Source organism: Mugil cephalus, chromosome 4 (genome assembly GCF_022458985.1).
Source record: "Mugil cephalus isolate CIBA_MC_2020 chromosome 4, CIBA_Mcephalus_1.1, whole genome shotgun sequence".
NCBI classification, from domain to species: domain Eukaryota; kingdom Metazoa; phylum Chordata; class Actinopteri; order Mugiliformes; family Mugilidae; genus Mugil; species Mugil cephalus.
The window spans coordinates 1558676-1585031 of NC_061773.1; the positions used below are offsets into that span (position 1 = coordinate 1558676).

The 26356-nt window shown below is 41.5% G+C and overlaps 1 protein-coding gene across 5 annotated transcripts in view; it reads right to left on the reverse strand.

The window, feature by feature from the left end:
• Positions 1-26356, reverse strand: part of LOC125007204 (inositol 1,4,5-trisphosphate receptor type 1) — a 72520-nt gene that overhangs the window by 33413 nt on the left and 12751 nt on the right. For 2 of the 5 annotated variants that reach the window (XM_047583860.1, XM_047583859.1), the window contains exons 4-40: positions 22183-22292; positions 21504-21590; positions 20137-20295; positions 19095-19193; positions 18769-18852; positions 17397-17543; positions 17172-17267; positions 16842-16886; positions 15183-15337; positions 14280-14379; positions 13331-13491; positions 13090-13231; positions 12816-12974; positions 12376-12548; positions 11831-11950; positions 10936-11130; positions 10567-10818; positions 10330-10471; positions 9731-9884; positions 9455-9645; positions 9235-9367; positions 9098-9152; positions 8843-9008; positions 8502-8663; positions 8344-8418; positions 8096-8233; positions 7875-8000; positions 7580-7780; positions 7228-7479; positions 6964-7089; positions 6723-6851; positions 5185-5211; positions 4678-4798; positions 4384-4568; positions 4148-4296; positions 3943-4054; positions 3171-3206 (exon numbers count right to left, since the gene is read on the reverse strand). In XM_047583860.1, the coding sequence (XP_047439816.1) occupies positions 3171-3206; positions 3943-4054; positions 4148-4296; positions 4384-4568; positions 4678-4798; positions 5185-5211; positions 6723-6851; positions 6964-7089; positions 7228-7479; positions 7580-7780; positions 7875-8000; positions 8096-8233; positions 8344-8418; positions 8502-8663; positions 8843-9008; positions 9098-9152; positions 9235-9367; positions 9455-9645; positions 9731-9884; positions 10330-10471; positions 10567-10818; positions 10936-11130; positions 11831-11950; positions 12376-12548; positions 12816-12974; positions 13090-13231; positions 13331-13491; positions 14280-14379; positions 15183-15337; positions 16842-16886; positions 17172-17267; positions 17397-17543; positions 18769-18852; positions 19095-19193; positions 20137-20295; positions 21504-21590; positions 22183-22292 (4964 nt within the window). The remainder of the gene's footprint in view (positions 1-3170; positions 3207-3942; positions 4055-4147; positions 4297-4383; positions 4569-4677; positions 4799-5184; positions 5212-6722; positions 6852-6963; positions 7090-7227; positions 7480-7579; positions 7781-7874; positions 8001-8095; positions 8234-8343; positions 8419-8501; positions 8664-8842; positions 9009-9097; positions 9153-9234; positions 9368-9454; positions 9646-9730; positions 9885-10329; positions 10472-10566; positions 10819-10935; positions 11131-11830; positions 11951-12375; positions 12549-12815; positions 12975-13089; positions 13232-13330; positions 13492-14279; positions 14380-15182; positions 15338-16841; positions 16887-17171; positions 17268-17396; positions 17544-18768; positions 18853-19094; positions 19194-20136; positions 20296-21503; positions 21591-22182; positions 22293-26356) is intronic. The other 3 variants (XM_047583862.1, XM_047583861.1, XM_047583863.1) reach the window with 2 other exon arrangements.

Sequence of the window (26356 nt, forward strand, 5' to 3'; positions counted from 1 at the left end):
GTATTGTCTTTTGTGACATCTTGGATAAATCGTCACTGCTCTCTTGGGTTAATTTTGTTTCGCCTGTGACTCCTGGGAAGATTCACCACTGGTCCATATTTTCACCATTTGCATCTTAATAAAAACCTTCATTTAACAACTACATTTTGTGTTTACTTGTGTTACCTTTGTCTTATATTTAAATTTGTCTGATGAAACATTTAGGTGTGACAAACATGCAAAAAAAAAAAAAAGAAAAAAGAAATCAGGAATGGGGCCAACTCTTTTCACACCACTGTATGTTTGGCCTGTGTGTGGGTGGGGGTGCAAAAGCAGAATGAGACAGAGCGAGAAAATGAAAGTGACAGACAGAGTCACGGTATGAAAGAAGAAAGGGAAAACACAGAATATACTCACACAAATTCTCTGGAATAGACAAAATGTAAATGATGGCATTTCAGGATGTGGTATTTAAAGTCTACACAATTAAATTCTCCATGACTCTTTGCATCTTTGCAGTTTTTTTTTATTGGCATTCATGCATTACAGCTGCTCCTTACTAATACTCACTAATATTATACTGGTAATTCAGTTAACAAGCAGAGTTCAGGAGCAGCAGCCATAGCGCTCACACTCACAAGTCTGCGGACATTGCCTCACTGTCACCACATCAAACCACAAAGCAATATGCTGATCAGAGTAGATATGTGCAGCAACACCCGTCCCTCCGCCCCACCCAATCCCCTCGCCTCACCACAGACACCGCAAAGTTACCCTTCACAGCTGCCACATCCGTCCCTGTTATAGTGTATTCCACCAAACTGGAATCTCCCTGGGGCAAACCCCTGATCAGTCTTACACCTCTCAGTCATAGACCAGAGGAAATAAATATGCACACACACGTACAACGAGCGCACTCTACTTTATGTCCTTTTTTTTTTTTTTTGCGTAAATAAACACGTCTTTGCCAGTGGTGAGTGACATCGAAACTGGGGCCTACCACCCGACAGCTTTTTATGTGCAGACAGAAAAGCAGACTAAATTACACATTTTCGTTGCTGCTGTCCTGCTTCTAGACGACAACTGTAAAACGAATTTCTGTTTTGACCAGAGAGGGCAAAGTGCCACTGAAATTTAAAAAAAACACACACACACAATCGAGTAGCATAAATCTACAAGCCAACAACGTAGTTTGTCATGGGAAGAATCAAGGAGGTGAAAGAAATTAAACCCGTCTTAATTTCAATATGGAGGTAGTTGCATAACTACACTGACGAGACCACACACACGAGGCCAGGTGAAGAGTGCAGCGTCAGAGTAAAAAGCCCAGCACTGTGTATCCTGAACCGCTCTGGCTCTTACATAACTCTGACAGCTAAAGAGCAATGAATTCACCTGATAATCACCTCCATGACATTTAGCCACAGGGGGGTGGCATGCACGGACACCCACACAGGAGAGGCCAAAAATAAATCTCATACTGTCTCCGTTCCTCTACAGTGCAGTGCAGAATGCTACGGTATGAACCTTTTTAATGTGTCCTATTAAAGCCATGTTTCCTGTTGAACATATTCCCCCCTTTCCCCTCGTCAGCCATGTGCCGGGGCGTCCTGCTTTGCTCAAAGATCAACAGAGGAGACAAGAGCCAGCAACGCACTTTCGTATCACACCTACGCAAACATTCAACAGCGAACTTCATTAAGTTTAAACAGAGTGAGTGCGTGTTTGCATCCATGTGCGAAAGGGCGTGAGTGGAAGTGGGGAGCATTTGAAGTACATGAGGAATTGTGTCATGATGATTTAATGGGGCCAAAAGGGGAAAAGGGGGTGAGGGAAAATATGGAGATTGGGACATGGGAGGAGACCAGCCAGAGCTGCTTTACATGTGTGGACAGAGACGCAATACGTGATGAGACAGACGCGTGCAAACAACCCCCTCCCCACCCCCCATCCCCTTGTTTAAAACTTGCTTTTATATACACATACACAGGTGCGCGTGCACACACACACAAACACACACACCGTGTGGGTAAACAGCTCCGCCACACTTTTATTGGCAATTACTGCTGAAGGTCACACATCAGCGGAGGGGCTGAGTTCCAGGAAAAAAAAAGCCTGGTTCTTATGTAACCTCAGCCCAGAGTTGGCAGGGACCCAGGAATCGTGCAGCTCGCAGGCAAGGAAAACTAGGACACAGCCTCAATGACTACCTCAGCCCCGCACATTCATTAATACGCACACACGTATGTGGCGCACACGGTCACAGTGCCCCCTATTGGTGCCCAAGGGAGACGGCAGGGGAACCACCCTCCAAAAAAAGGCTGAAACGCTCATAAAAGATCTGCATGAATAGAAAAGGATTGGGAAAGGAAGTGATAGGGCTTTTATGGCTTGACTGTCTCCTTTTTTTTTCCAAATGAGAAAGGGTTTGGAAAAACATTGTGGCACATGAAATTTTGTGGCGTTTCAGTGTCAGTTTATGAACTGTCAATTTTAAAATGACAGCACGTTTACATACATCTGCATGTCACGTTCTGTATTTTTGTCAGTCTACATGGTCAACAGCTGATCCCTGCTTTATTATCTAGTTAAATTAATTATTTCATTCTTTTATTTTGTTTGTAAGTATGGCTACAATTCTTTTCTTGTAAATTTATATCATTTACATTGTTTTCCTCAGGATTAGTCTATAGCTAATACATCTGTTTCATTTAAAATATTACGTAAATCTCAAGTCCCAAAATGACTTTAAGTTGATCTGGTGAACATTTTGGCACGGACACTGAGCAGACACAAACACAGCTTTGGCAGCTAGCCCAGCCAGAAAGTGACTCACCTTTTGAACTGCTGAGCAGCATGCAGCACACATCTCCCAACCTCTCTCTCTCTCTCTCCTTCTCTCTCTCTCTCTCTCTCTCTCTCTCTCTCTCTCTCTCTGTGTTCTTTTCTCTGCGTTTTCAGTTGATCTACACACTGAGCTATGGCAGACAATGCAGCAGGTGTTTCGAGATAGAATTAGTTTACCACCCTTCGCCACCAGCTGTGCCCAGAGCCCCCGCTAACTACAGCTAACACAGCCACAGCAGCTGCTGCAGTACAGTTACAGAACATGTAATATTGTTACACAGGCATAACAGACAGGAGGTCAGGGGCAACGAGGGCACGAAGAGAAGAAAAAAAAGAGAAACAACCTTGGGCATATCCATCTCATCATCAAAGGCCCTGAGCTGAAAGAGAACAGAGGGTTTAAGGGGTTAGATAACAGGGAGGAAGTTAAAGCAGATGTCAGTGATACAGCATGACAGTTAGTTACTTTATGTGAGTTAAGATCGTTGTTCTTCAGCAGAACAGAAGAACGGGATTTGTGAATAGATATTGCCCAAAGTGAGCAGAATAAGTGCAATCACATGCAGTGGTGACATTTCTAGGAAATGACATGGCCTAACCGACAGCAAAAGTGAACCAATAAGCAGGAGTCAATTCCCTTGAAAACTATGGACGGTTAGTGTACGTGTGAAGCAGTTCGTGAGAATAGTGGTGTAGAAATCATGTAAGATTACAAAATGCCCCAATTTAGATATGATTTAATGACATTAAACTGTTATCATATATTAAACTGTATTGTTTAATATTGCAGCGTTTTATGCAATAATTTATTATTTTTGTTCATATGAAACATCAAGCATTAAATATTTACCTTCTAGTAAACAGAAATCTATGAACTTTTGAGGAAATATACAGAATTTATACAGTACTGCATCAAAAGACTGAGCAAAAGTTGACTTTCTCCCCCAGAGCAAATCCTATCAGAGTCAAAATATATGTGAAATAATGCATTGAGAAACTATATTTGTACATCATATAAATGTCATATATGCAGTATATGCAACACTTACATTGAAGTACATGATCTCACTAAGGGAATACATTATTGTCAGTGTGTGCTTGGCAAATTTGTCCTACCTTCTCTCCATAACCCCTGTCCTTTGTCATCATCTCCCGAAGCGTTTGCAGAACTTTAATGCACAGTCGCTCCTCATTTTCCTCCAGCAGCTGTTTGGTATGTTTGATCAGCCTGCAAACACACAAACAAACGCACATTAGTATTTAAGCTTAATTTATAGTGAGTGCCCATACTTGTCAAATTGTAGATATTTGCGCTGCTTACTTGCATATAAAACCTCCGCTCTCACACTTCTTGCGTGAGTCTGTGTTTTCAGGGAAGAGCAGCTCGGGCCGGTGCAGCACGTCTACCAGAACTGACAACTCAGCCTGGACCAGCGGACGCAAACGGTCCTCCAGAGCTGACACTATGTCCTACGTTACACAAGAAGAAAACAACAATTAATGTTGGCTTGAATGAAGTGAAACAATTAAGCACAAACACACACAGACAGACTATACCTGCAGTCTCTCTATGATGTTCCTGTAGTCCCGTGATGCAGTCACTACAGAGTCCCTGCGGGCTGCATTGCGAGCGGAGAGTCTCCAGCTCATCGCTGTCTTCTGTACAATGTTATTGGATTTCACAAACAGGTTGTTCACCTGGTTGTCTAGGTCCACGGGGATGGCTATTGCTCTGCCTTTGGCTTGTAGTTACACAAACACATGCAAAAGTAGTGTAAGGATAAATACAAAGTGTTACTGAGTATGTCAGGCTTAGTATTTGGTCAGCACTGAGAATGCTCTTGATCTTACCAACATCAGAGAGGACTTTGATACAGCTCTCGACAGAGCCCTTCTGCACTGGGATCAACCAGTTGCAATGGTACACCCTGAAAACTGCCTGTAACAGCTGCACAAAGACAGGCTGCCTGGTCTGAGTGGGGGAAAAAAACAAGGGGAAAGGTCTTAGAAGACTATTCTCATCTAGTTAAGAGATACCTTCTCTGGTCTTAGAAAAAGATAAATGACCCCGGACAACGTTAAAGATACCAGTCAGTCATCTACAGCACCAGCGGTCAGGACTATGGCTGTTTCAACATCACAAACACCTCTTTGCACAGTCTGATGGATGGAGCTGGAGTGACAGAAGCTGTGGTGAGACCAGCATGCAGACTCAGTGGTGGTTTGTAACTTGTCCTCAAGGCTCATCAATCAGTGAACAGACATTTACCCAAATCACACCACGTGAGAATAAAGAAACAGTATTCTATTTTAACACCCAAATATGTTTTCACTTGTGAATTTAATTGCAACAGATACCTGAATTATTTTGCCCAAAACAGATGCCTGCAGTAAAGATACAAGCAGCAAAGAAATAAAACAGGGAAGGAAAATAAAACATATCTCCCAATATAATTAGATATATGTGTGACTTTCAACCTTGCTGCTTCTCAAAAAAATCAAATCAAACGTTGTTCTTTACTCTTATGAATGCATTATGTTGAAAATGCATTAAAAGTATCAGAGAAAAACTATAAAAGTTTGTTGACACAATTAAAAGGGGAACTGTTGGGTATCTAAATAGGAGATGATTAACCAGGACAACAAAGAATTATTTTTAACTGCTCTTAACTTAGCAATGTGCAGTTAACTCTAGAGGACTATGACTGAAAGATCTCTGATCAACACATGCAGGAACAGAGGAATTGTTCTCTTGTCCCTTATCACACAATGATGTTAATCAGCAGAGGCTACTCGCAGACATTCTGAGGAAGCACTGATTTTACCAGTTAGAGAAGCACTTGATATTAAAACCACTGGAGGAACATGCAGAAGTCAGACTTTCGCATGGGGAATTTCCCATGAGCTTTGTTTAAAATGACATGAGGCAGCTACTACATGTTCTATCTGTACATTCCTACCTGTACATTCATTCATATGGTCTCCTAAAGCAAGACACAAACTTAACATTAAAAGGCTGGCAGTGTTTACAAGTAGCTGGTATAAACACACTGTGTGACTCAAGAAGACTATCATAGAAATGCATATCAACACCTGACTGACATTGCTATATCTGCTGCTGAAAACTGCTGTAACTGAAATAGTTAAAGCACTCATTAGATTAAAGAGTTGGAGCTTATATTCATACATATAATTCATACATAGCACATTTAAAGTTACTGTACATAGACTGTATATAAATATGGATGACACATTCCCACTTCCTTGCATTGGCCAAACTGATGCTATTTTCCCAGGGAAGTTTGGAGCCAGACTCTACGCAGTAGAGTGAAGACACATTGCGTTACTATTGACAGAGTCGCATTACTAATGACCAGCCCACACTTCCTCTAGACTCACTTGCGTTTATGTATCATAAATACTGTGCTCTGCACTGCTTCAACCAGTTACAAAAACATACTGGATTATACACTGCACTTATTAATTAACCTTTTCTGACTCACATGGACCGATTTACATTGCCGTTGGCATGGCAACTGGTAACTGAGATCATGATCTTGAGGTCACATCCTAACATCAAATAACTAAAACAATCAGGAAATCTGAAAATTGACACTTGAATATCCTATTATAGTAACTACCAAAAATGTCATAAACCATCTCTGAAAAAAAGGTTTGACGTGTATTTTAGTGTTTTAATTCGGTCCCATTCATTAACATGGAGAAAATGGAGCTCATGGCGCACACTGCAGTCAGACACCAGGGGGAGCCCTACTTGCTTTGGCTTCACTTTTGAGGAGCTGTTCAGTCGTCCATCTTTATTTACAGTCTATGCTACTATGCATGTGTTTTACCTTCCTTGAATGCTGCTGCAAGTGTTAACATAACACAATTACCTGCAGGCTCGTGCTTTGGTCAGAGAAAGGAGAGCTGAAGAAAGTGGTTACAATGCTCATGACCGTCTCGGTCACATAACGCTCCAGAATAGTGTCTGCATGCTTTCGGTCACTTGTATTGTTGCACACCTGAACACAACAAGACAGACAAAATAGCTCTTTGTTTATTTATGTTTTTATTTACATCGATATGTATATATAATTCTCATTTCTTGGGGAAAAAAAGCATGGTGTTCCTTACTCTGCAAATGTCAACTAGGAAGTTCTCAAAGAGTTTCCACATGTGGTTGGAGGTGTAGATCTCCTTCATTTCGACCTCAGTGTCAACATAGCAGTGGTTGAGAAAGTTGATATAGGCAATCTTTACCTGGAAGATTATGAATAAAGTTGATCCAAAAGACAAATTGCCATTTTAGAATCCTAGTACCTACAAAGCACTTTCCAGTTTTGCTTCCCAAATGGCTCAAAGCTGTTAAACCTTTTTACGTGTGTCTTCTAAACTCACCTCAGGGATGCAGTCTTCATGGGTCACCACCCGTACTATATCATCCAGCGGTAACAGGGAGTTACACTTTATCTCCGTGTAGACATTCTTGCCCTCAGTGCACACTGCCAAGAGCTCCACCAGGTGGATGTGGTACATCAGAGGACTGTTCTCATCCATGCGATCCCGCTCTGATCGCATCATCTGGACCAGAGTCTGGAAGGAGGCGCGGTCATTGTAGAACACCAAAACATCTTCTCCAGCATTCACCAGCTGCAGGATGAAACAAATACACGTCATAACATTAGAACATATAGACACAGAAACATGCATCACTAAAACACAGCTTGCAATGAATGTAAAAGGGAACAACCTCTGCCATGACAATGTCTTGGCACTTTTTGATGAACTTGTTCTCTGCTTTGACAATTGTCTGTAGGAACTTGAGGTATTGGACATTGCGGCCGTGTGTTTCGATACAGTGGACGAAATGCTGAACCACGCGCTCATTGATCTCACTGCACAGCTGGAAGTTGTTCATGAAGATATGCTGCATGGTAATGGCTTCTAAGATCTATAGAACAAAATACAACAGACATACGTTAAGCAGAAGGAGAATGTTGCTGGTGAAAATACAATGGCTATCAAGAAGTGCATGGTCAGCTCACCCCAGGGTTGAGGAAAAGATTGATGTGCTTGTGGAGCAGAGCTTGGTTCTGCTGGTTTCCTGCACAGAAATTCTGTAGAAACTGATGGGCTAGCTTCATGATGTCCTGCATGCGTATATCTTCCCCCTGGTGGAGCAAAAGGCCCATAAGAAGGTTTGTCCTCTTGTGCAGACAGAAAGAAATATGTCACTGAAGAATGTTTCATTGAGAGCCATCGTTACCTTCTCATAGGGGATCTGTAGGAGCTCAAGAACCACAGCATGGGCCCCCATATTTCTCAACAGCCTCTGCTGCTGTTTCCTGCTCTTCCTACCTGACAGACCTTCTTGAACACACAACCTGCTGAGACGCAGCAGGATCTGGAAGAGAACAGTGAGAAAAGAAAGAAGAAGGAAAACAGAGGATGCAACATGTGAAAATAAAAGCTTTCTATGCAATGACATCTGTGAAGAATTAAGAGTATTATTACCTCCTTTACCACCCTGTAGTTGTAACTACTTGTGCTTTCTGCTTTCTTTGGTTTGTCTGTGCCGCCTGACTCCCCCTGCAGATGACAGCAGGTGTTAAAGAGCATGGTCTTACTTTAGTCTGGCTTTTCAGTGTTTGGTTCTGTTAATATAAGAGCACCTTTTTGTGTTCTTGCCCCTCTCCTGTGTCCATGCCCTCGTCTGGCCCCTGCCTCTTGTACACCCAGAGTTCAGACTTCTCTACAATAGAGCGTAGCTGGTCCAGGTCTGACTTTATTTGCTTGTAATTTTCCACATCTTGGCTAGTGACCAGCAACTGGACCTGTTCATACAAGAAGGCGTTGCATTACAGGGGTTCGACAGCAGACAAGATGAAGATTCGTGAAGATTCCACAAAATGATATTGCAAATGCATATTAATAGGCTCATCTTTAAAGTGTTGCAAATGAAAGCTTACTGACAGTAACTTTAATGATTAGTGTGCAGCAAATATTAAGATACCTGCTTGAATGCCTGCAGAACCTCCTGCCGCTGGCTAAAATGCCTGAAGAGCAGGTGCAGGGCTCTGGACACTAGAGGAGGATAGTCGTGCATGGTTAAGTGGAGCAGGACCCTTAAGAAGGTTCGGCCACCATGATCATCCAGGTCTAGTGGGGTGTTCTCTTCACTGGATACACACACAGCCACATCCAAATCAGAACACATCATCTTCTATTGGGTTTGTGACTTTTTTTTTTTTTTGTAAACTGTGATTACCTTCCACCAAAGATCCCCTCCGCTTGCTCTTCTATGTGCTCAAAATCCAAAGCCCCTGGAATCACAGTAAGATATTTGTAACAGTCCATTTAGAATGCCTCACATTTGTGCAAAGTGCAGTTTTGTGCTCATCTGACCTGGCATATTGTTTGGTCCTTCCACTGCTCCAGTTACAGAAAATTCGCTCTGGGAATTACTCTCATCGAACTCCCTCTTAAATATGGACAGCAGACAGGAGATCCTGTAGTCCAGGCGGACATTCAGGATGAACTGAAGAACACAAAAGAATAGAAAATAATTGTGTGTTGTACTTATTCCATAGTTGTTTATCGATTTAAAATTGGAGCTGTCCTTCACCTGCAGGATCTCAATGATCTTGAGCTTGGTGTCCATGACCAGTATGTCCTGTTTCTCAGGTTCCGTCTGCGTCTTAACCGTCTCCCCATTTGAGCTGTTGTTTAAGGTTGTAGGAAGGAAACCTCCTCCCCTCAGGACAACTTGGGACATCAGCTCTCCCACGCCATGAATGGACCTCATCACATTACTGCCTAGAGGGAAACCCAAACACAAAGATTAGACTTGATGTCCATCAGATTCACGTCCTCCTCCACTAAACAACTGGGACATCCATACCTTTACCCTCATCTTCTTTGTCCAGCTTATTGAAAGGGAAAACGGTGCTCACATGGACGCAGTCTAGAATAGCCAGCAGGATCTTGGTAAGTCTCAGCAGGTCGCTGAAGTTGTAGAAGCCAAAATAAATCAGGTTCCTGGCCAGATTCACCACCTGAAATAAAAAATAAAAAGCATGCATATAGCAGGTTTGCTGACTTCACCTTGAAAACACAATTACTGTGGTTGCAATCATATGACACCGATCAGGCATAACATTATGACCACCCTCCTAATGTTTCCTAATGTGTAGGTCTCCATTGTGCCTTCAAAACAGTTGTGACTCATCAGAGAATTGCCATGCATCTTCTGAGGGTGTCTCGTGGTGAGTGCAAACACAATGTTCTTAGTGGGGGTCTTTGGGTCCTATAGATTGAGGGGAGGGGCCTCTGTGGAGTGTCATTGCTATGGGGTGAGGGTGCCTGGTCTGGTCTAGATAGGTGGTACATATCTAAGACATCCACATAAACCATCCTGAGATGTTCAATATTATTTACTTCTACTGTCAGTGGTCTTAATGTGTGGCTGGTCGGTGTATAAGAAGAACATGTCCGACTGACCTCAAAGGTGAGCTTATTCTTCTCTTTGTCTGCAAAAGGGAAGCTCTGACACACCACGTCTCTCAGGTAGTTCTCAACAAACTCCATTGTCTGGGAGAATCGCTCCTTAATTTCATCTTTGGATGTTCCATCATTGTCATAGCTACAATTACAGTAAACATAAAATGACAAATAAAAACCGTTTACATGCATTTTTAAATACTACAGTAAAATGTGACCAATTTAGAATTATCTCACTCGTCAATGGCAATCTCTGAAGGGATCTCAGACCACAGCCGCGCGTATTTGACTGGCGTGACCTGCTCCTGAGGGTCTCGATCCACGTGCATGTGCAGCATCATTCTGCAGAAAGACGCTCGCAGGTCATAGGGAAGGTCTTCGTCTGACATACATCGCAAGATCAAGTCGACATCCAGTTGGCCGGAGATCTTGTTGATTGCCAGATACTGACGGTCCAAACACATCCTGGCAAACAGGTTGAGCTGGTACCTGTAGTGAGTAAACGAAAGCAAAGTGAAATTTGGCTGTTTTAAACTGCAAAATGTGCCCAAACTCATTCAAACAAATCTGCACTGGCATCATCACACATCAAGGTGGAGTAATTACCTATAATAACTGATCACCTCCTGGTCCTCCTTTTGGCCCTCCTTGGCATCCTGGGCTAGTTCCCTGATACTTTTACTGCGTATCTCCTTGTTGCTGTCCTTCCAGAACAACCACACTTCTTCCTCATCCTCCTCTGACTCCAGAGAGTTCTCCCCAAGAGGCGCTCCCTCGATCTCAAATCTCGATAGCACTAGTCTACATGGAGAGGTACACACATTTTATAATCTTAAAAATAATAGAGCATTTCCACCAAATAATCTTAAAATAGCTTCTAAAGGCAACAGCAAAGTAAAATATATTGGGCTTATTGTCACACATATTACAAGTGATATAGTTTAGTTTATATAGTCTTGATATATGATCATTTTAATAGATTCTACAGATTTGTTACACCTTCTTAAGTCATGCATTTGCTTCCAGTATTAAAAAAAAAAAACAGTTTAACATGATACTATTAATTCTATTGATAAATATGAATTGTGATGTTGAAGGTGTGAACAGACCAGGGGTGTCAAACTCATGTTAGTTGAACAATATGATCTCAAGGGGGACAGACATTCAAATAATGACAACTTCAAATGTTTCCCTTCCCTGTTTCCCTACACATTTAATGAACTGCACTATTACAAAATCTTTTATGAACAACCAGATGTTTCTTAAGAAAAAGAAGTGCAATTTTTGTATGTCTCAATGTTGTGTTATGTCCACAGCTCTTACTAAAATTGTGTGAAACCTAGGAAAAGTAGCTACTTTTATTGAAAAATTTGCAGTTAATGTCTTCAATGTAATTTTTGCACTTGCAAATTTATCCCGCGGGCCAGATCGGACCCACTGGTGAGCCGCTTTTGGCCCGCGGGCCACATGTTTGACACCTGTGGAACACAGGAAGACTCACTTAGTCTCTATGAGGATGTCTGCATTTGCTGGATCCAGTACAGCGTTACATATGAGCTCCTGTGTCACAGGGATGGACTTATTCATTGACACGCACAGGTCTGACAGGTAGTCCAGGAACCTGGACACACATACACGCACAACAATGAGTTTATTTCACATTAACATACTTCCAAACTTTCTTCTTTCATTTGACCAGACAGTCGGTGAATACGCTGCAGACATACAGTAATGCATGGTTTATACTTCTGTGACAATTTGATGCCGTAGCTACAGTAGTTTCAGTCGCCACTGTTGAATATGAAGCAGGAAGTAGAAACATAAATTAACCCAACAGACAAAAAAAGACACACCGCCAACTAGCATTTTTACAGAGCGAGCCAGATTGATGGGCCTAAAGGATAAATGGCTCGCACCAGTGTAGACTCTGTGTGTAGGTTACTCCGTCCACAGAGGTATAAATCACGCTTGACAGTTTTATAAGTGTGGTATTTTAATTTTAAAATACCACACTTGAGAAATGACATCATGCAGACAGACACAAACCTGGGCTCACGGTTCTTGCGGACCAGGCTAACAAACGTGTCAATCTCTGCAGCAGTGATGTGTTTCTCCAGCAGCTTACGATTGTTGTGGAGTAGAGCTGTGATCGTGTCTTCTGCCAGGACATCGTAGCCAATCTGTTTCTGCATGAAGCGAAACTGTTTGGCGATATACTCCTGCAAGTCAGATGAGATGGCATTAAAGCTTTGTGAAAAATAACTTCACCAGAATTTCACCAGAAGCATTTCCCACTGGCTCAGAACCTTTGTATTAAGATAAAGGAGCTTGGCAGGTGAGCCTTATACAGTCCAAAGGGCACTGTGTCACACAGTTTAGATTCAGGGTAGTTTCTGTTTTAATTATCACATCAGTGTTGCCACAGAACAGCTGTTTCTTTCACTAAATTTGGAACGCATGTTTATGCAAACCTAAAAGAACAGTACCTGGTTCTTTCGGTAGTCCTGCTGAGAGTGACGCAAAACCCTGTAACACAGGCGGCAGATGTGTCTGAAGGGGGCATGACGCTGGTCAGCCAGCTCCTCCAGCCGCAACATGGGCCCATCCCCACTGTCTGTAAAGGGGGCCTGCAGCAGCTTGAAGATCTGAATAAAAGGATACATTTTGGACGACTGTAAGCATGTCCGATCCAGAGGAACATGCTGACAGAGATGTGAGACCTGGCAAAGTCCTAATTTTCCTGGATTAATTCTGGCATACCTGTTTGAGGATATTCTGTTCTCTCATGAGTTTCTGTCGTTCCCTGTTGGGTTTATTAACCATGATTTCTAGAACATCTTGTCCATTGTTGGGAATGTCCACCACAAAGAACACCAAATCCTCCAGAAGCTTGGTAACAGCTCTGGTTGTACATGAGAAAAAAATAAATAATTAATATGTAACCTGACTACCTTGCATCCTCTTAGATATGTACAATCTTGCCCCACTATGTCATTCATACCTCCTCTCATTCTGTGTGATGGTGCCTTTTTCCAGCTTTCCAGCGATGGAGGCCAGCACTTTACTGGCGTCGTTGGCAAAGTCAAGGTCTCTCACCTCAGCTGGGGAGACGGGCACAATGGCAAAGGCCTCTTTGTCCTCTTTGAGTGCAGATGTGCCAATCTTGAATTAGGAAAGACAAGCACAATTTATCTGTGATGTTTCTCAGTCATCCAGGTCATATATCCAAACAAAACTAAAGAAAGGCAACTGATTGAGATTCTTGTAGTCGTTTCACCAATCAGGTGAAAGGTTGGTAGGCGGTCATCAGTTTGTGTCGGTCTGTAAAAACGCCATCTATTCACTAGTTTTCATGGTGTCTTTTTTGCCAGTTGGATTATTTTCTGTCTGTACGTCCTGCTTCACTTTGTAATTCCTGCTTCACTTTTAACAATGGCGACTGAAACCTTCTCTGCAGTTAACCATTCCTAGACGTGTTCCATCTTTATTGATTCAAAACAAAACAATAAATTGGAAAATTGTGGAGATGAAAAAGCAGTCGGAAATACTGAAGTGGAAACACGCCATTACCAAGCAGATCCAGTCATAGCTTTTGCGGTCTGTATTTATGTCTGTAGCTAAACCGTTACATTGACACAGAAGTATAAACTGCACATTAAACCTCAACTTCCTCCAGTTCTTTAGAACTCTTACTCAAATGAGTGTTGAAATGTCTTCAAGGAATACAGAATGGATCTCTGGACTGCTTGTTTCATTTCTTTACAATCTGCAATATTCAGGATTATTGTAACGATATTAACAAAAATGCTACCTTCTGCCAATAACAGTTCGTTTAAATTATTATTACCAATGACCCCTCGATGACTCAATAAATCTCACCAACCCCGGGAGTATTTCGGTCTCATGTAAAATAAGACATCACACACTGGTGCAAATGAATTTCCACTCACACGCAGCATGACAGGTTTTTCCTCCTCCTTGTCAATTGGTTGGTTGGTGCTATGAACCCACGTGTTGGTGCACAAGTGTCTGAGGCGCACATACGAGTTTCTGAAAAGACATTTTAATATATTTTTTTCATTAATACATGTGTATTATTGTATTTGCATCATGAATGTTAGCATGTAAATGAAACAGAAGCTGCTTTAATTAAACACTGCCAGTACTAATATATCCGAGCAATAACAAACTCAGAGCAATATATATATATTTTTGAATCAGAATCAGAATCAAATACAAAGCAACATATGCACACAAGTAGTCTGCATAAATCGCCACATTGCAAGGAAGGAAGTGGTGTATCTATTCGGATCTTCTGCTAGTAGAAAAGCAAAACTCTAAACATGCTACCAATAAATGCCTTGCACTAAAAGCTTAAATAACAGTTTATAAAGACACAAGTTGTACGACAGATTTTGCTTTACTTTCCAGCAAGAAGTGTATGCAGGTGTGGCTGCTGATAGTAAGTTTCCACTTCCTGACAGCTATTCTAATTAAAAGTCACAGTAATTCAAGTGCAATTTCATGAATGTGTGTGTGCTACTTGCACAGCCACATCTTCATGCATGAAGTGTTTCAACATTTAACTTGTGTAACAATCTTTACATGCGTCACTTCCATGAATTAGGTCTGCGCCTCGGCCACCAGTATTATACAATTTATTGTGAATGAGAGTCAGCCAGACTCCCTTTCATCAAAAAGTATTATGATATAAATATACTTTCCGCGCTGGTGTTGATGACTTAATATAACGTGGAAGTCCCCCGCGTCAAATACATCTGCAGTTTGGTTTTCAGTGGAAAGTGTGACAAACCAGAGACCACACCATGACAACAACAACACAGCTTCCAGACCTGGGCACTAGCGAGTCTCCCCCTCTTAAGGTTGTAGGGTCGAGCTCAAATATGGAAGAGATGTCATTTCCGTCGGGAACAGACACAAGCGTGTACATGACTTTGTCTGGGAGATTTCTCAGTCTGGCTCGCAAGGCCTCTTGCTCCGAGTCAAGCTGCGGGCAAAAATAAACTTTGATCAGGAAGTGACAGCATGAGTGATACATCTTAAAATCAAACGCAGTCAGTGAGCCATCAGAAAAAAAGGAATAACAGTCATTGAGGACAGAATTCTAGGAACTGAATCAAAAACGCAGTGGTTGATGTAATTATTGATGACACGCTGTAAAATTCCTTGAAAGAGAACAACTAGCCTTTTCTTACGTAAATTTAATTTACCCAGTTTTAATTCAATAACACTATGATGTTTACTAGAAAAGACTTCATTAGATCAGTCTGGCATTTAGATAGATTGCTACAATAGATGTCAGCTGTGTTCCATTTTCATTACTGTCCTAACTGGAGCCCTAAAGTGGTATAATGAAAAAAAGGAATCAAGTTTAAATAATGATTTTCGTTACCATACTTCAGCCAATTTGAATTTAATTCTTTTTTTTTTTTTTTTTTTCTAAATTCACTACAAAGGTGCTAAACCCTGGATACATGTATGAGTCGGTTTCCTTGACACTGTCTGGTCACATGTAAAAGCTTCATGATGACAGCCATTAAACTGCAGCACAATCAGGAAGTGAGATAGAGTTGCATTTACAGTAACAGGCTGCCACCTGCTGGTCACCATCATGTAATATGTTTAAAGTTTGGAAAAATATATTGAACTTCATTTTTTCAAGGAAAGGGTACATACAGAAGCACATACATATAGTATAAAATATACATGAATCAGGCATAACATTATGACCACCTTCCTAATATTGTGTAGGTCTCCCTTGTGCCAAAACAGTTGTGAATCATCAGAGAATGGACATGGATCTTCTGAGGGTGTCCTGTGGTGTCTGGTAACAGGATGTTGTTAGTGAGGACCTTTGGTTCGTATGAGTTCAGGGGAGGGGTCTCTGGAAACGTTATCATTTTGGGATCTAGTGAATCTGGAGGCCAGGTCAACACCTTGTGCTGTTCTTCGTGTTTTTTGAGTTGTTCCTAAAGTGTTTTTGTGGTGTGTCTGTGTCAGGCTGCATCCTGGTGTGGATGACTGCTGCCACCAAGGAGAGTCACTGCTATGGGGTGGATCTGTCTGGTCTGGTACAAGTCTAAGTAAATGATAAATGGTAAATGATCTTGCTTTTATATAGCACTTTTCCACCTATTGGTACTCAAAGCACTGTTACAGTCACAGACACATCCACCCATTCGCTCGCACAAGCACACACACATTCACACACCAGTGCTAGTTGCACTGGGAGCAACTGGGGGTTCAGTGTCTTGCTCAAGAACACTTCGGCATGTGGCACATTCTGGGGAACGAACCACTAACCCTTCAGTTATCCACAGGAATGAATGTCAGGTCCAAAAGCTTGCAGCAGAACATTGTCACAAGATGGTCAATGTTATTCACTTCTCCTGTCCATTATGATCAGTGGTCATAATGTTATGCCTGATTGATGTACTTGTTAAGATTAACAACCATGGGCCGAGGTCAGTTTTTCTGCATGGCTTACTTACTGACGAGCGAGACTCCAGACACTCCTCTTCATACTCCGGATTCACCTGTAAAAAATACAGTCTCAGAACTTAATACTGAAACCTAGAGCAGATAATGGCTTTATAGTATAACATAATGATGTAGATTACGTTTTCTTTAAATCAGTCTCATCTTAGACAGCTATAAAGATCACTCACTCAAAAAGCAACTTTAGTTTAAGTATCTTACAATACAACAGTAGTTCCTATAGTAGGATCAGAGTATCTGTATAGACTATGCCGATGAAAGAGAGTTCCTTTAAATTGATTGCGGCTCTAGTACCAAAAACACAAGCTCCTTGCTGGACTGACCTCTGCAGCCAGGTAGTGTCCAGTGGCCAAGTGTTTGAATCGGAAGAGGCTGTTCCAGTACCCAGCCCCCCCACGACAAGGATCATGTTGTACAACCTGAATTCGAGAATGGTGTGAAATGAATGCTGATGAGCATAATTGTGGTTTTCAGATACCACTTTACATCACAAGCAAAAAGCACAAACATCAAAACACAGCTCCAAAAATATTTATGTTCATGTTCACCTCAATCTCCCACAGGGCTTTACTGCTGGTTGCCGAGGTAGCTGACTGTCGCCCAGTAGTGCGGAGAAAAACATACTGCTTTTTTCTGTGATCGTCACACGTGAGGAATTTTTCCTGCTCTGCATGAAATAATCGTACCACATCACCCTGGACAGACGGGGGGGGGGGGGGGGGGGTAAAAGTTATAAAAATAACTAATAAATAATATCTTAAAAACAACAATTTTTGTCAAAATAATGTCTTGTTCAAACAAACCCAACAAGATCTATGGAGAACTTGCTTAAAAATGACGGGGACTGACAGTACTGTCTGATATTGGTTCATAATCTAATCCTAAACCTCATTTGTAAGCATGTAGTGTCAAATAACACTGAACTGGAAACAGTCTACAAAACTCTGACGACAGAAGCTGTGCAAGAAAAACATGGATGTTCATTGAAAGAAAATGTTGATACATTAAGGATGCCTTAATTTCTAAAATTATCTCAGTAATGCTGTATTGAACTGACCCAAAATAAACATGACAATGTTTGCTTTATGTATGTGTATGTACTGCATCATAAAATAAAGATGGAGATGGAACAGCTCCTCAAAAGTGAAACCAAAGCAAGTAGAGCTCCCCCTGGTGACTGGCTGCAGTGTACGTCATAAGCTACGCTCTTATTTTTATCATTTTTTTTCCATGAACAGTTTCTGTCATTTTAGGTAGTTAATATAATACTGATGTAGACTCAAGTGTGAGTGTGCATCTTTGGTGGAGGTATTAATTAAACGAAAACGCAAGTGAGTCTGGAGGAAATGTGGGACCGCACTGAGCAAACTCAGGAAAGATCCTCTTGGTACTCCATTTCTATGGTGGTTGACAGTGGCAGAGGGGGACACAAAGAGTTATCAGAGTCTCACTGCCTTCTGTTCAAGAACTTTTTCAGTGCTGATGCAAGAACAGTGCAGGAAAGATCATCAGAGACCCTCTCGCCCTCTCACTAAACTGTTTGAACGGCTGTCATCAGGCAAACGGTAATATAAAGAGCAGGACTAACAGACGATGATGAAGAGTTTTCTATCACAAGCTGCTAGACTGTTAAACTGCTAACCTGACACACAAAGCACCCTGCATTTTGCACTTTGCTTACTACAATTTTTTTTTCCCTTAAGTTATTATTTCAACTTAAGGAACTGTACATTTGATTTATTTTTGCCAAGTCTGCACAGATCTCTGAGAGAAGCGCAACTACATTCTTCCCGCATTACAGTTGTATGTATGTCAAAATGACAATAAGGCTTGATTTGATTTGATTTGATTTGATTTGAAAATAAATACCATAAGTAAAACAGCAAGATCTGTTTTTGTGGTAGCTGCTGCAAGACATACCCCCTTTAGGATGATCTCCTGATTATCACTCCATTTCATAAACAAGACAATCTTCCAGCTGGTGTTACAGTTGACTGAGTTCACCTGAAAAACAAGCAGGCAGGGTAGGATGTGTGTGTAGGAGCAATCCTATCAGAAATTCTGCACAGTGCAGAGAAACAGCGTAACAAGTTACATGTTAAGTTGGCTTCCTGTATACATTTGTCAGTGCATCTGTAATAGTAACATTATAACAATGTTTAAGAGAAGCCTAACAAATATAAAACTGAAGAATGCATATGCCACAGGCATTCATGATTTGTGATTAGTGGAAAAAACAGTCAAACCTCATTGCACCCTGGATTATCCACAAGCTGGTGTGTGCTGGCATGAAGCGGCTGACCAGCATTCACTGGGTTCAGGACCACTTTGTCCCCAATCACCACCTTTAATCAAAGAAACAAACAAACAAACAAAAAAATACACACACAAACAATCCATAAAGATACAAAGGCTATGTCAAGAGTGCAAACAGGCTGACCATGGGGTAAGGAATGGAAATGTTTAAGAAGATGGAAAGCTATCATCAAAAATCCCTCCAGTCCTAATGCACATTAAACTAATTCTTTAATTGGATGCATTACATAAATTATTTAGAAATATTTTTTATTTTTTATTAAAAAATGGTTCACTTGAGCCATGAGATGATCATTGGGAGCTCAACATGTAGACCTTATTCAGAGGACACATTCACATGTCAGTGTCTGTTCTCAGCAGGCTGGGACTAACTCCAATTTTCTTACTGTCCACGACCTGCTGCTCAGGCCTCATGCCATACCTACTTTCAAAGGAGCTTAACAGTGAAGTCTGGTTTCTACCATTTTGTCCTTGGGCAACAGCCCACTACTTTCTGTTGCAAGGGAGAAGAGCTAACTGGTGCCAACGGGAGATTTGTGATCAGGTAAACTGGATGTGGGCCCTGGTCCAGCCATGTAGTTGCAATCAAACAGATTCCTCAGGTTCCTCAGGCTTAGGAGGATCTCTTTTTTCTTAAATAAAAAGTATTGCTTTTCAAATTTATATATCTGAAATTTTCAAAGAAGGCCTTTTAATATTTCCACACAACGTTACCAACAACAATCTGATGTCTAATATACTAATATTTAAGTTATTTAAAATGTAAAGATAATTCTAATCTTCTAATAGTTCTATTGTTGTTGTTGCTGTTGTTCCAGCTCCTTAAATCTACATTCTTAAAATACTAATCTACAATGTGAGGGCTGAAATATATGAAATGCGCAGTTTAAACATTCAATTTGATTCAAATGATTTTGGAAAATATTGATTCCAAAATGTGCAATACCAAGAAATTTACAGACAGTGACTCACGCTGTCTCCTATGGAGCGAAGTTTGTAAAAGGGTTGAATGTAGAACCAGGAACCCTCATTTCCAGCAGTGTCTAACATCACCCTCATGGCGTTCTTCTCCAACAGTGCTGGCAGACGTTTATTCACGGTCAGGTATTTGTTGCTCTTCAGGTGAAGGAGCTGAGAAGGAGCAATAAGTTCAACACTCACCTACTAGAAATTGAGTTGATACAAGATGCAATACAAAACAGAAAGCCATTTGTGTATTTTGTGTATTCTGTGTATTTTATATACTTATTAGCCAATCACATGGCAGAAACTAGACGCGGTCAAGATGATTTGTTAAAACAGAAAATCAGAATGGCGAGGTGATTTAAGCGACTTTGAACATGGTATGGTTGTTGGTGCCAGTTTCAGACATTTCCAATCTACTGGGCTTTTCACAAACAAGTATCTCTAGAGACAGAATGGTCTGAAAAAGACAAAATACCCGGTGAGTAGAAAGTTCTTTGGGAGAACATGTTTTGTCGATACCGGAAGAGGAGAACAACCACAAAGATTCGAGCGCATTGATGATCAACAGCACCTCGTCATAACGCGTCTAACCCTGGAGAAGATGGGCTATAGTACAGAAGATCACACCGAGTGCCACTGATATCAGCTAAGAGCAGAAAACGGTGGCTGCATTTTGCCTTCGTTTACCAAAATTGGACAGTAGAAGACTGAAAATTGCCAGGAAATTGTCTGGTCTGATGAATTTGTGCTGCAACGTTCAGATGGTAGAGTCAGACCTTGATAACAGAGAACCTTCACAGACAACATGAACACATGGATCTATACTGCCTTCTATTGGTGCAGGCTGGTAGTGGTGCTGTAATTGTGCTATGGGTATTTTCTTGGTACTAATTTGTGCCCCTTAGTACCACTTGAGTACCCTCTAAATGGCCCAGCTCACCTGAGTATTGTTGCATATGCATCCTTTTATGACCACAAAGTACCCAGCTGCCAGCAGGATAACGCGCCGTGGAACAAATAAGGTAAAGTGTACCTAATGAGATGGCCAGTATTCATTGAATAGTCTGCTCTTCGGAGTGCTTTACAATCAGTTTAAAGATCCATAACCATATATTTGTGTTCTAACCAGTTGCCTTATAAAACTATGCAAAAATGCAAGTTTTAAATGAAGCACATGTAGTTTTAGTTTTCATTCAGAATGAATACTGAGGAGGATGCTATCCCTGCACTCCAACTGAATCATATTTATTTGAAATTTAAGACATGCCATATTGGAAACTTTCACCTTCATATTCAGTTTTAATGAAACATGGCGTCAGTCTCAATAAAGTTTATCTGATCAAATACCGAACAACTATCCCAGAGGAACAAACCTGAATGACATTCCCGTATTGGATTACGGTTCCAAGGAGTTTCTTGTTTTCAGAGTCATTTTGCTTCTTCTCCAAGTCTGCTGCATGCTGGGATGCGAAATAGAGACAAGAAAAATTTTTAAATTAAGATAGTAAATATCACAACTTCACTTCACTTCATAATATACATCCCAAAGCCATAAGAAGCAATCTGATTGGCTAGCTGTTAACAAAGCATGGCAATACAGTAGCGATAAAGTTCTTAGACAAAATGTACAACTCAGCAGGATTGTAACTGAAGCTCAGACTCTTATCTCCATGGTAACACAGGAGAGATTGTAATCTTCCATTTTATGACTGTGTAGTCAGTTAGCAGATTGCTTTAAATGGTATTGTATCGAAGGAGAAAGAAAAGAGAGCGAGAGGACAGTAGTAGTGAAAAACAGAAGTGTCTATAAAAGGACTTAAAAGAAAAGAATTCTACCTCAGCCAATATCTACAATGGCTTTTTAAGTAAAGCTTTTAAACTGTGCTGTGTAGTCAATGTGAGTAAGCACTGCTTTGCCATTTAGTCATCTAATTCAATAATAACGTGTGAACTTAAAATCATGACTCCTGAGGCCTGAGGACAGGACTGTGTGCAGTGCAGTGGACCGTGGTGACTGCTGGTAGTCAACAATTGTGTTGGCACTTCACTTACATGGAGCTTGTTGAGTAGCACCGTGTCCGTGTTCCCTCCAGGCTTCGCTGCTTTCCAGAACTGCTTCTGGGCTGAGTAGCGGTTCATTGGACAGAGTCTGAACAGACAGTCTGCAAAGAGAAAGAATACATACAGATAAAAATAAAAATAAATCAATCAATCAAAAGAGAAAGACAAAAATAGCCAGATATTCATATAGATACAGATAGTATACAGAAGGACTGAGATCAAAAGAAATGATTTAATGATCGGCAGGAAACACGATATATATATCAATGCCTATATATTGATTAGCACTGACGCCTCCCAGCGAGAAGGTCCGGGTTCGAGTCCAGCTCAGGCCTTTCTGGGTGGTTTGCATGTTCTCCCTGTGTCTGCCTGGGTTTGCTTCGGGTACTGCGGCTTCCTCCTACCTCCAAAGACTAATTGTTAGGCTAATTGGTGACTCTAAATTGACCCTAGGTGTGACTGTGGGTGCGAATGGCCCTGTGATACGCTGGCGACCTGTCCAGGGTGTTCCCCGCCTCTCATTCGATGACAGCTGGGATAGGCTCCAGCAACCCCCACGGCCCTAGTGAGGATAAGCGGTAGTAGGAGATGATATATATATATACATAAATATATAAATATATATGGAGATACAAAGCCTTCCACAACGTTCAGTGTCTACCATACAGACATATCCGACAATGGTTTCACTGTTTGGAAGAAAATCGGACAGAGGTGTTTACTGTGATGAAATCATTTTCTGACACCCTACACATACTTCTAAACATCAGGTTACATAGAACAGCTGGGCAGGTAGGTACCCCGACCATAACTAACGCCACCACAGGTAGGCAGTATACAAAGGTGTTCAACATGCTCTAAAGAGCAGATACAGAGCATGTTAAACTTACAGTACAGCTTCCAGCTTCCAGTGCTGCCTATAGATGTAACTGTCATCAGACAATCAGACTTTCCTAACTTACATGTTACATTCCTCAATCTCATTATCTAAAGCGAGTACCAATAAACCAAGATTCTAATGAAAGCAACAGGGAACCCATTTTTAGCCACTTTTTAAATGCATTGGAAGCATAATAATAACCCCAACACACAAGAAATAAATCACACTAATTATATTCACGTCTTTGTAAACTGAAGCACATGCGTGCGTTGCTGCACTTCAAACACACATTAATAATCCTCCTGAATGGACATCAAAGGCTTGTGACTGTTTTGTGGAGGGGAAACGTGGCATGTGTCTGTGCTCAAAAAGCATAGTAACATGTGTTTAATTGTGTGGTCAGAGTTAGATAGGTAACAGCATAAAAAGGCCTCTACAGTATGTGTCTGTTGCGATGTGACACAGCAGATGCGTCGCAGCATGGAGCTGTGGTCGGTCAGGGTTTGTAACCGCAGCGGCGATGAGCTGCTGCTGTGACCAATAGGCGCTGATTGTGCCGTTCATTTTCATAGATAGTGCAGAAATACACCAGGCGGGAAACCGGCTCTTTTTTATTTGCATGTGGATGCAGTTTTAAACAGAGTTCCTCTTCTGTCCCAGGAGAGTTCCTCTTCTGTGACAAGCTGCTCGACAACTTTTTTTTTAACTGAAGCACACATAAACTACAACGCTGGATGAAAGCAGTTCAAGATAACAAGTACAGATGAGCTGCTTTCCCTGCAGAGTTAAACCTCTGCTCACCAGTGACTCCTCCCTCCGAGTCCTGGTTTTCCTCTGACTTCACCTCTCATCAGAGCACAGCTTCCTTTTTGGAGAGAGTGAAAAGAGGAGAAAAAAAAGAACAATCTGTCCATCCTTCGCCCATTCTCTCCCTCTCTCTCTCCCTCTCTCTCTCCCTCTCTCTCTCTCTCTCTCTCTCTCTCTCTCTCTCTCTCTCTCTCCCTCTCCCTCCCTCTCCCTCTCCCTCCCTCTCCCTCTCTCTCTCTCTCTCCCTCTCTCTCTCTCTCTCCCTCTCTCTCTCTCCCTCTCTCTCTCTCTCTCCCTCTCTCTCTCTCTCCTCGTGCCGTAGCTGCTGTAACATGACCAAATAAGGCCAGCCATGAGAAGGGGAGTGGGATGACAGAAAGAGAAAGAAGAGGGTGGGGACTCCCTACACCCACCACCACCACCACCACCACCCTCAATATTCTATCATCCCTCCTTCTACTTTCTGAATTCCCCCAACCATTTCACACACACCATTTATTTCCCTGTAGCTAATGTGCTTTATCTCCTGAATCTAACCCTGAGCCCATCCTCGCCTCATCTATAGTTTACTTTAAATTTGACCCAAAATAAGGTTAGAAAAACAATGAGAAGGAAGTGAAAGAGAAATGAGGAAGACGGGAAGAGAGTTCAAGAATGTAAAACAGAGAGAGAGAGAGAAGCACAGAAAGGGTAAAAAAAAAAAAAAAAGAGAGGGATTGGAGCCATCCACTGCTGTAGATGGAGTCAGCGTGTGTTTATGTTTTCCACATGTTTCCACAAGTAATCACGGATCAATCTTTGGAGTGTAGACAGCACTGAGAGGTCATGTCTAACAAGTAAGCTAGCCTATAATTCCACACGGCCAATTCTTCTCATCTGTTGTGGTACGTGAAGCAAAGTCTGCACGTGACGTGACGATCGTCCAGAACAGAACATTTGCCTTTGATCACAATCAGCTGAGAGAAAGAAAACATGAAAGTTACTCTGAAACATGAAACTCTGAAACAGGGTGAGAGTTTCCTCCCGGGTCACTGTGCGGGACAAGCAGTTGGGAAATTATTCATTAACATTCCTGCAACCTACAAAAAAAGAAAAAAAAGAAAAAGAAAAAATACTACCGGAACTCCAACCCATAAACATGACTTTATTTAGCACTCAGATATCTGTTGGGGATCTTAAACAAAACTGCCTTTGATACTGAGCTTCCAACCCCTCACCAGCTCTGAGGTATGTGTGACAAAACATATGGGTGCTCTCAAATACGAATAGAGTTGTGCATAAGTCCTACAGAACAAGCCTAAACATCTCAAAGGTGTTAATTCCTTGAGAGAAGTCACAAAACCTGGCTGATGTCACCAAATGTTGCTCGAGGCAAATTTATCAGACTTCACAGAGCTGCCTTAAGGGTCACAAAAGACACAAGAAACGGACCTAACCCAAGACCTGTAAACAGATTTCCAAGTGTTGAATTGGTGGTCTGATCAGAGATTGTGCATTCAGTGAGGGGCCTAAAACACATTAGCACGGCATACTCATCTGTCAAAAAAGCTAATGCAACAAGCAAAGACAGTATTTTTTATTATTATTTTGTCATTAAACTACAGATTTAAATGTTTCTACATCTAATGCCCAGACCCTATGCAGACCCTAAAGCCGTATCCTGACGCGCAGCCTCCCCAGAAGCCTAACTACACACTGTGGTGATGCAGACATAACGTATTTCCACTAATTTCTGGCTGCTTCTCCATAAAAAAAATATTAATTCACTGCAGCTTAGCATGTTTCAATGACATTTCATGGTGAGAGGAATAAATATTATATTATTTTCTGGCTAGTAAGTCAGTCTGAAACACAGAGTCAAAGAGTCAAAAAATGCACTTGAGACTTAAATAGAGGACAAGGACTTAATCAAGACCGCAAGTCTCCAACTACTTTATTAATAAGTCCGTGGCCCTATGTCGGACTCACATACAGTCAAAGAAGCATGCAGCAAGTTAATGTGTGACTGGGCAGGAAACTGATTCATTATAGCTGGTATTCTGATAAAAACACATATCTACAAACCACTGCACCATGTGCACAGTATAAATGCAGCGTGAGTCATAATAGCAGCGTGTTAAACAGTGCATACTAAAATGGTATCACGCCGAAACAAAAATGTTCCTTCATCATCTAGCAGCACCACTAGGTCTCTCTCATTCTCACACACATAGCGGAGAGAGCCACTGAGTCAGAGTAGAAGATGGAGTTGTATTCTGACACTGCCTTCAAGCATGAAAAGAACAAGTGAAAAACAGTAGTTTAATGCTAACGATGTGTGTGGCAAGTGTCAGGAGCTTAGTGAGCGACAGGACATGGTTTGATTTATTTATGGTTTTATGACAAGAGAAAAACACAAAGCCTCATTTAATGACCTGTTAGGTGCTATAGCTTGTTTTGGTGCAGTCCTGAATACCAGCACGATGTGTCAACGACAAA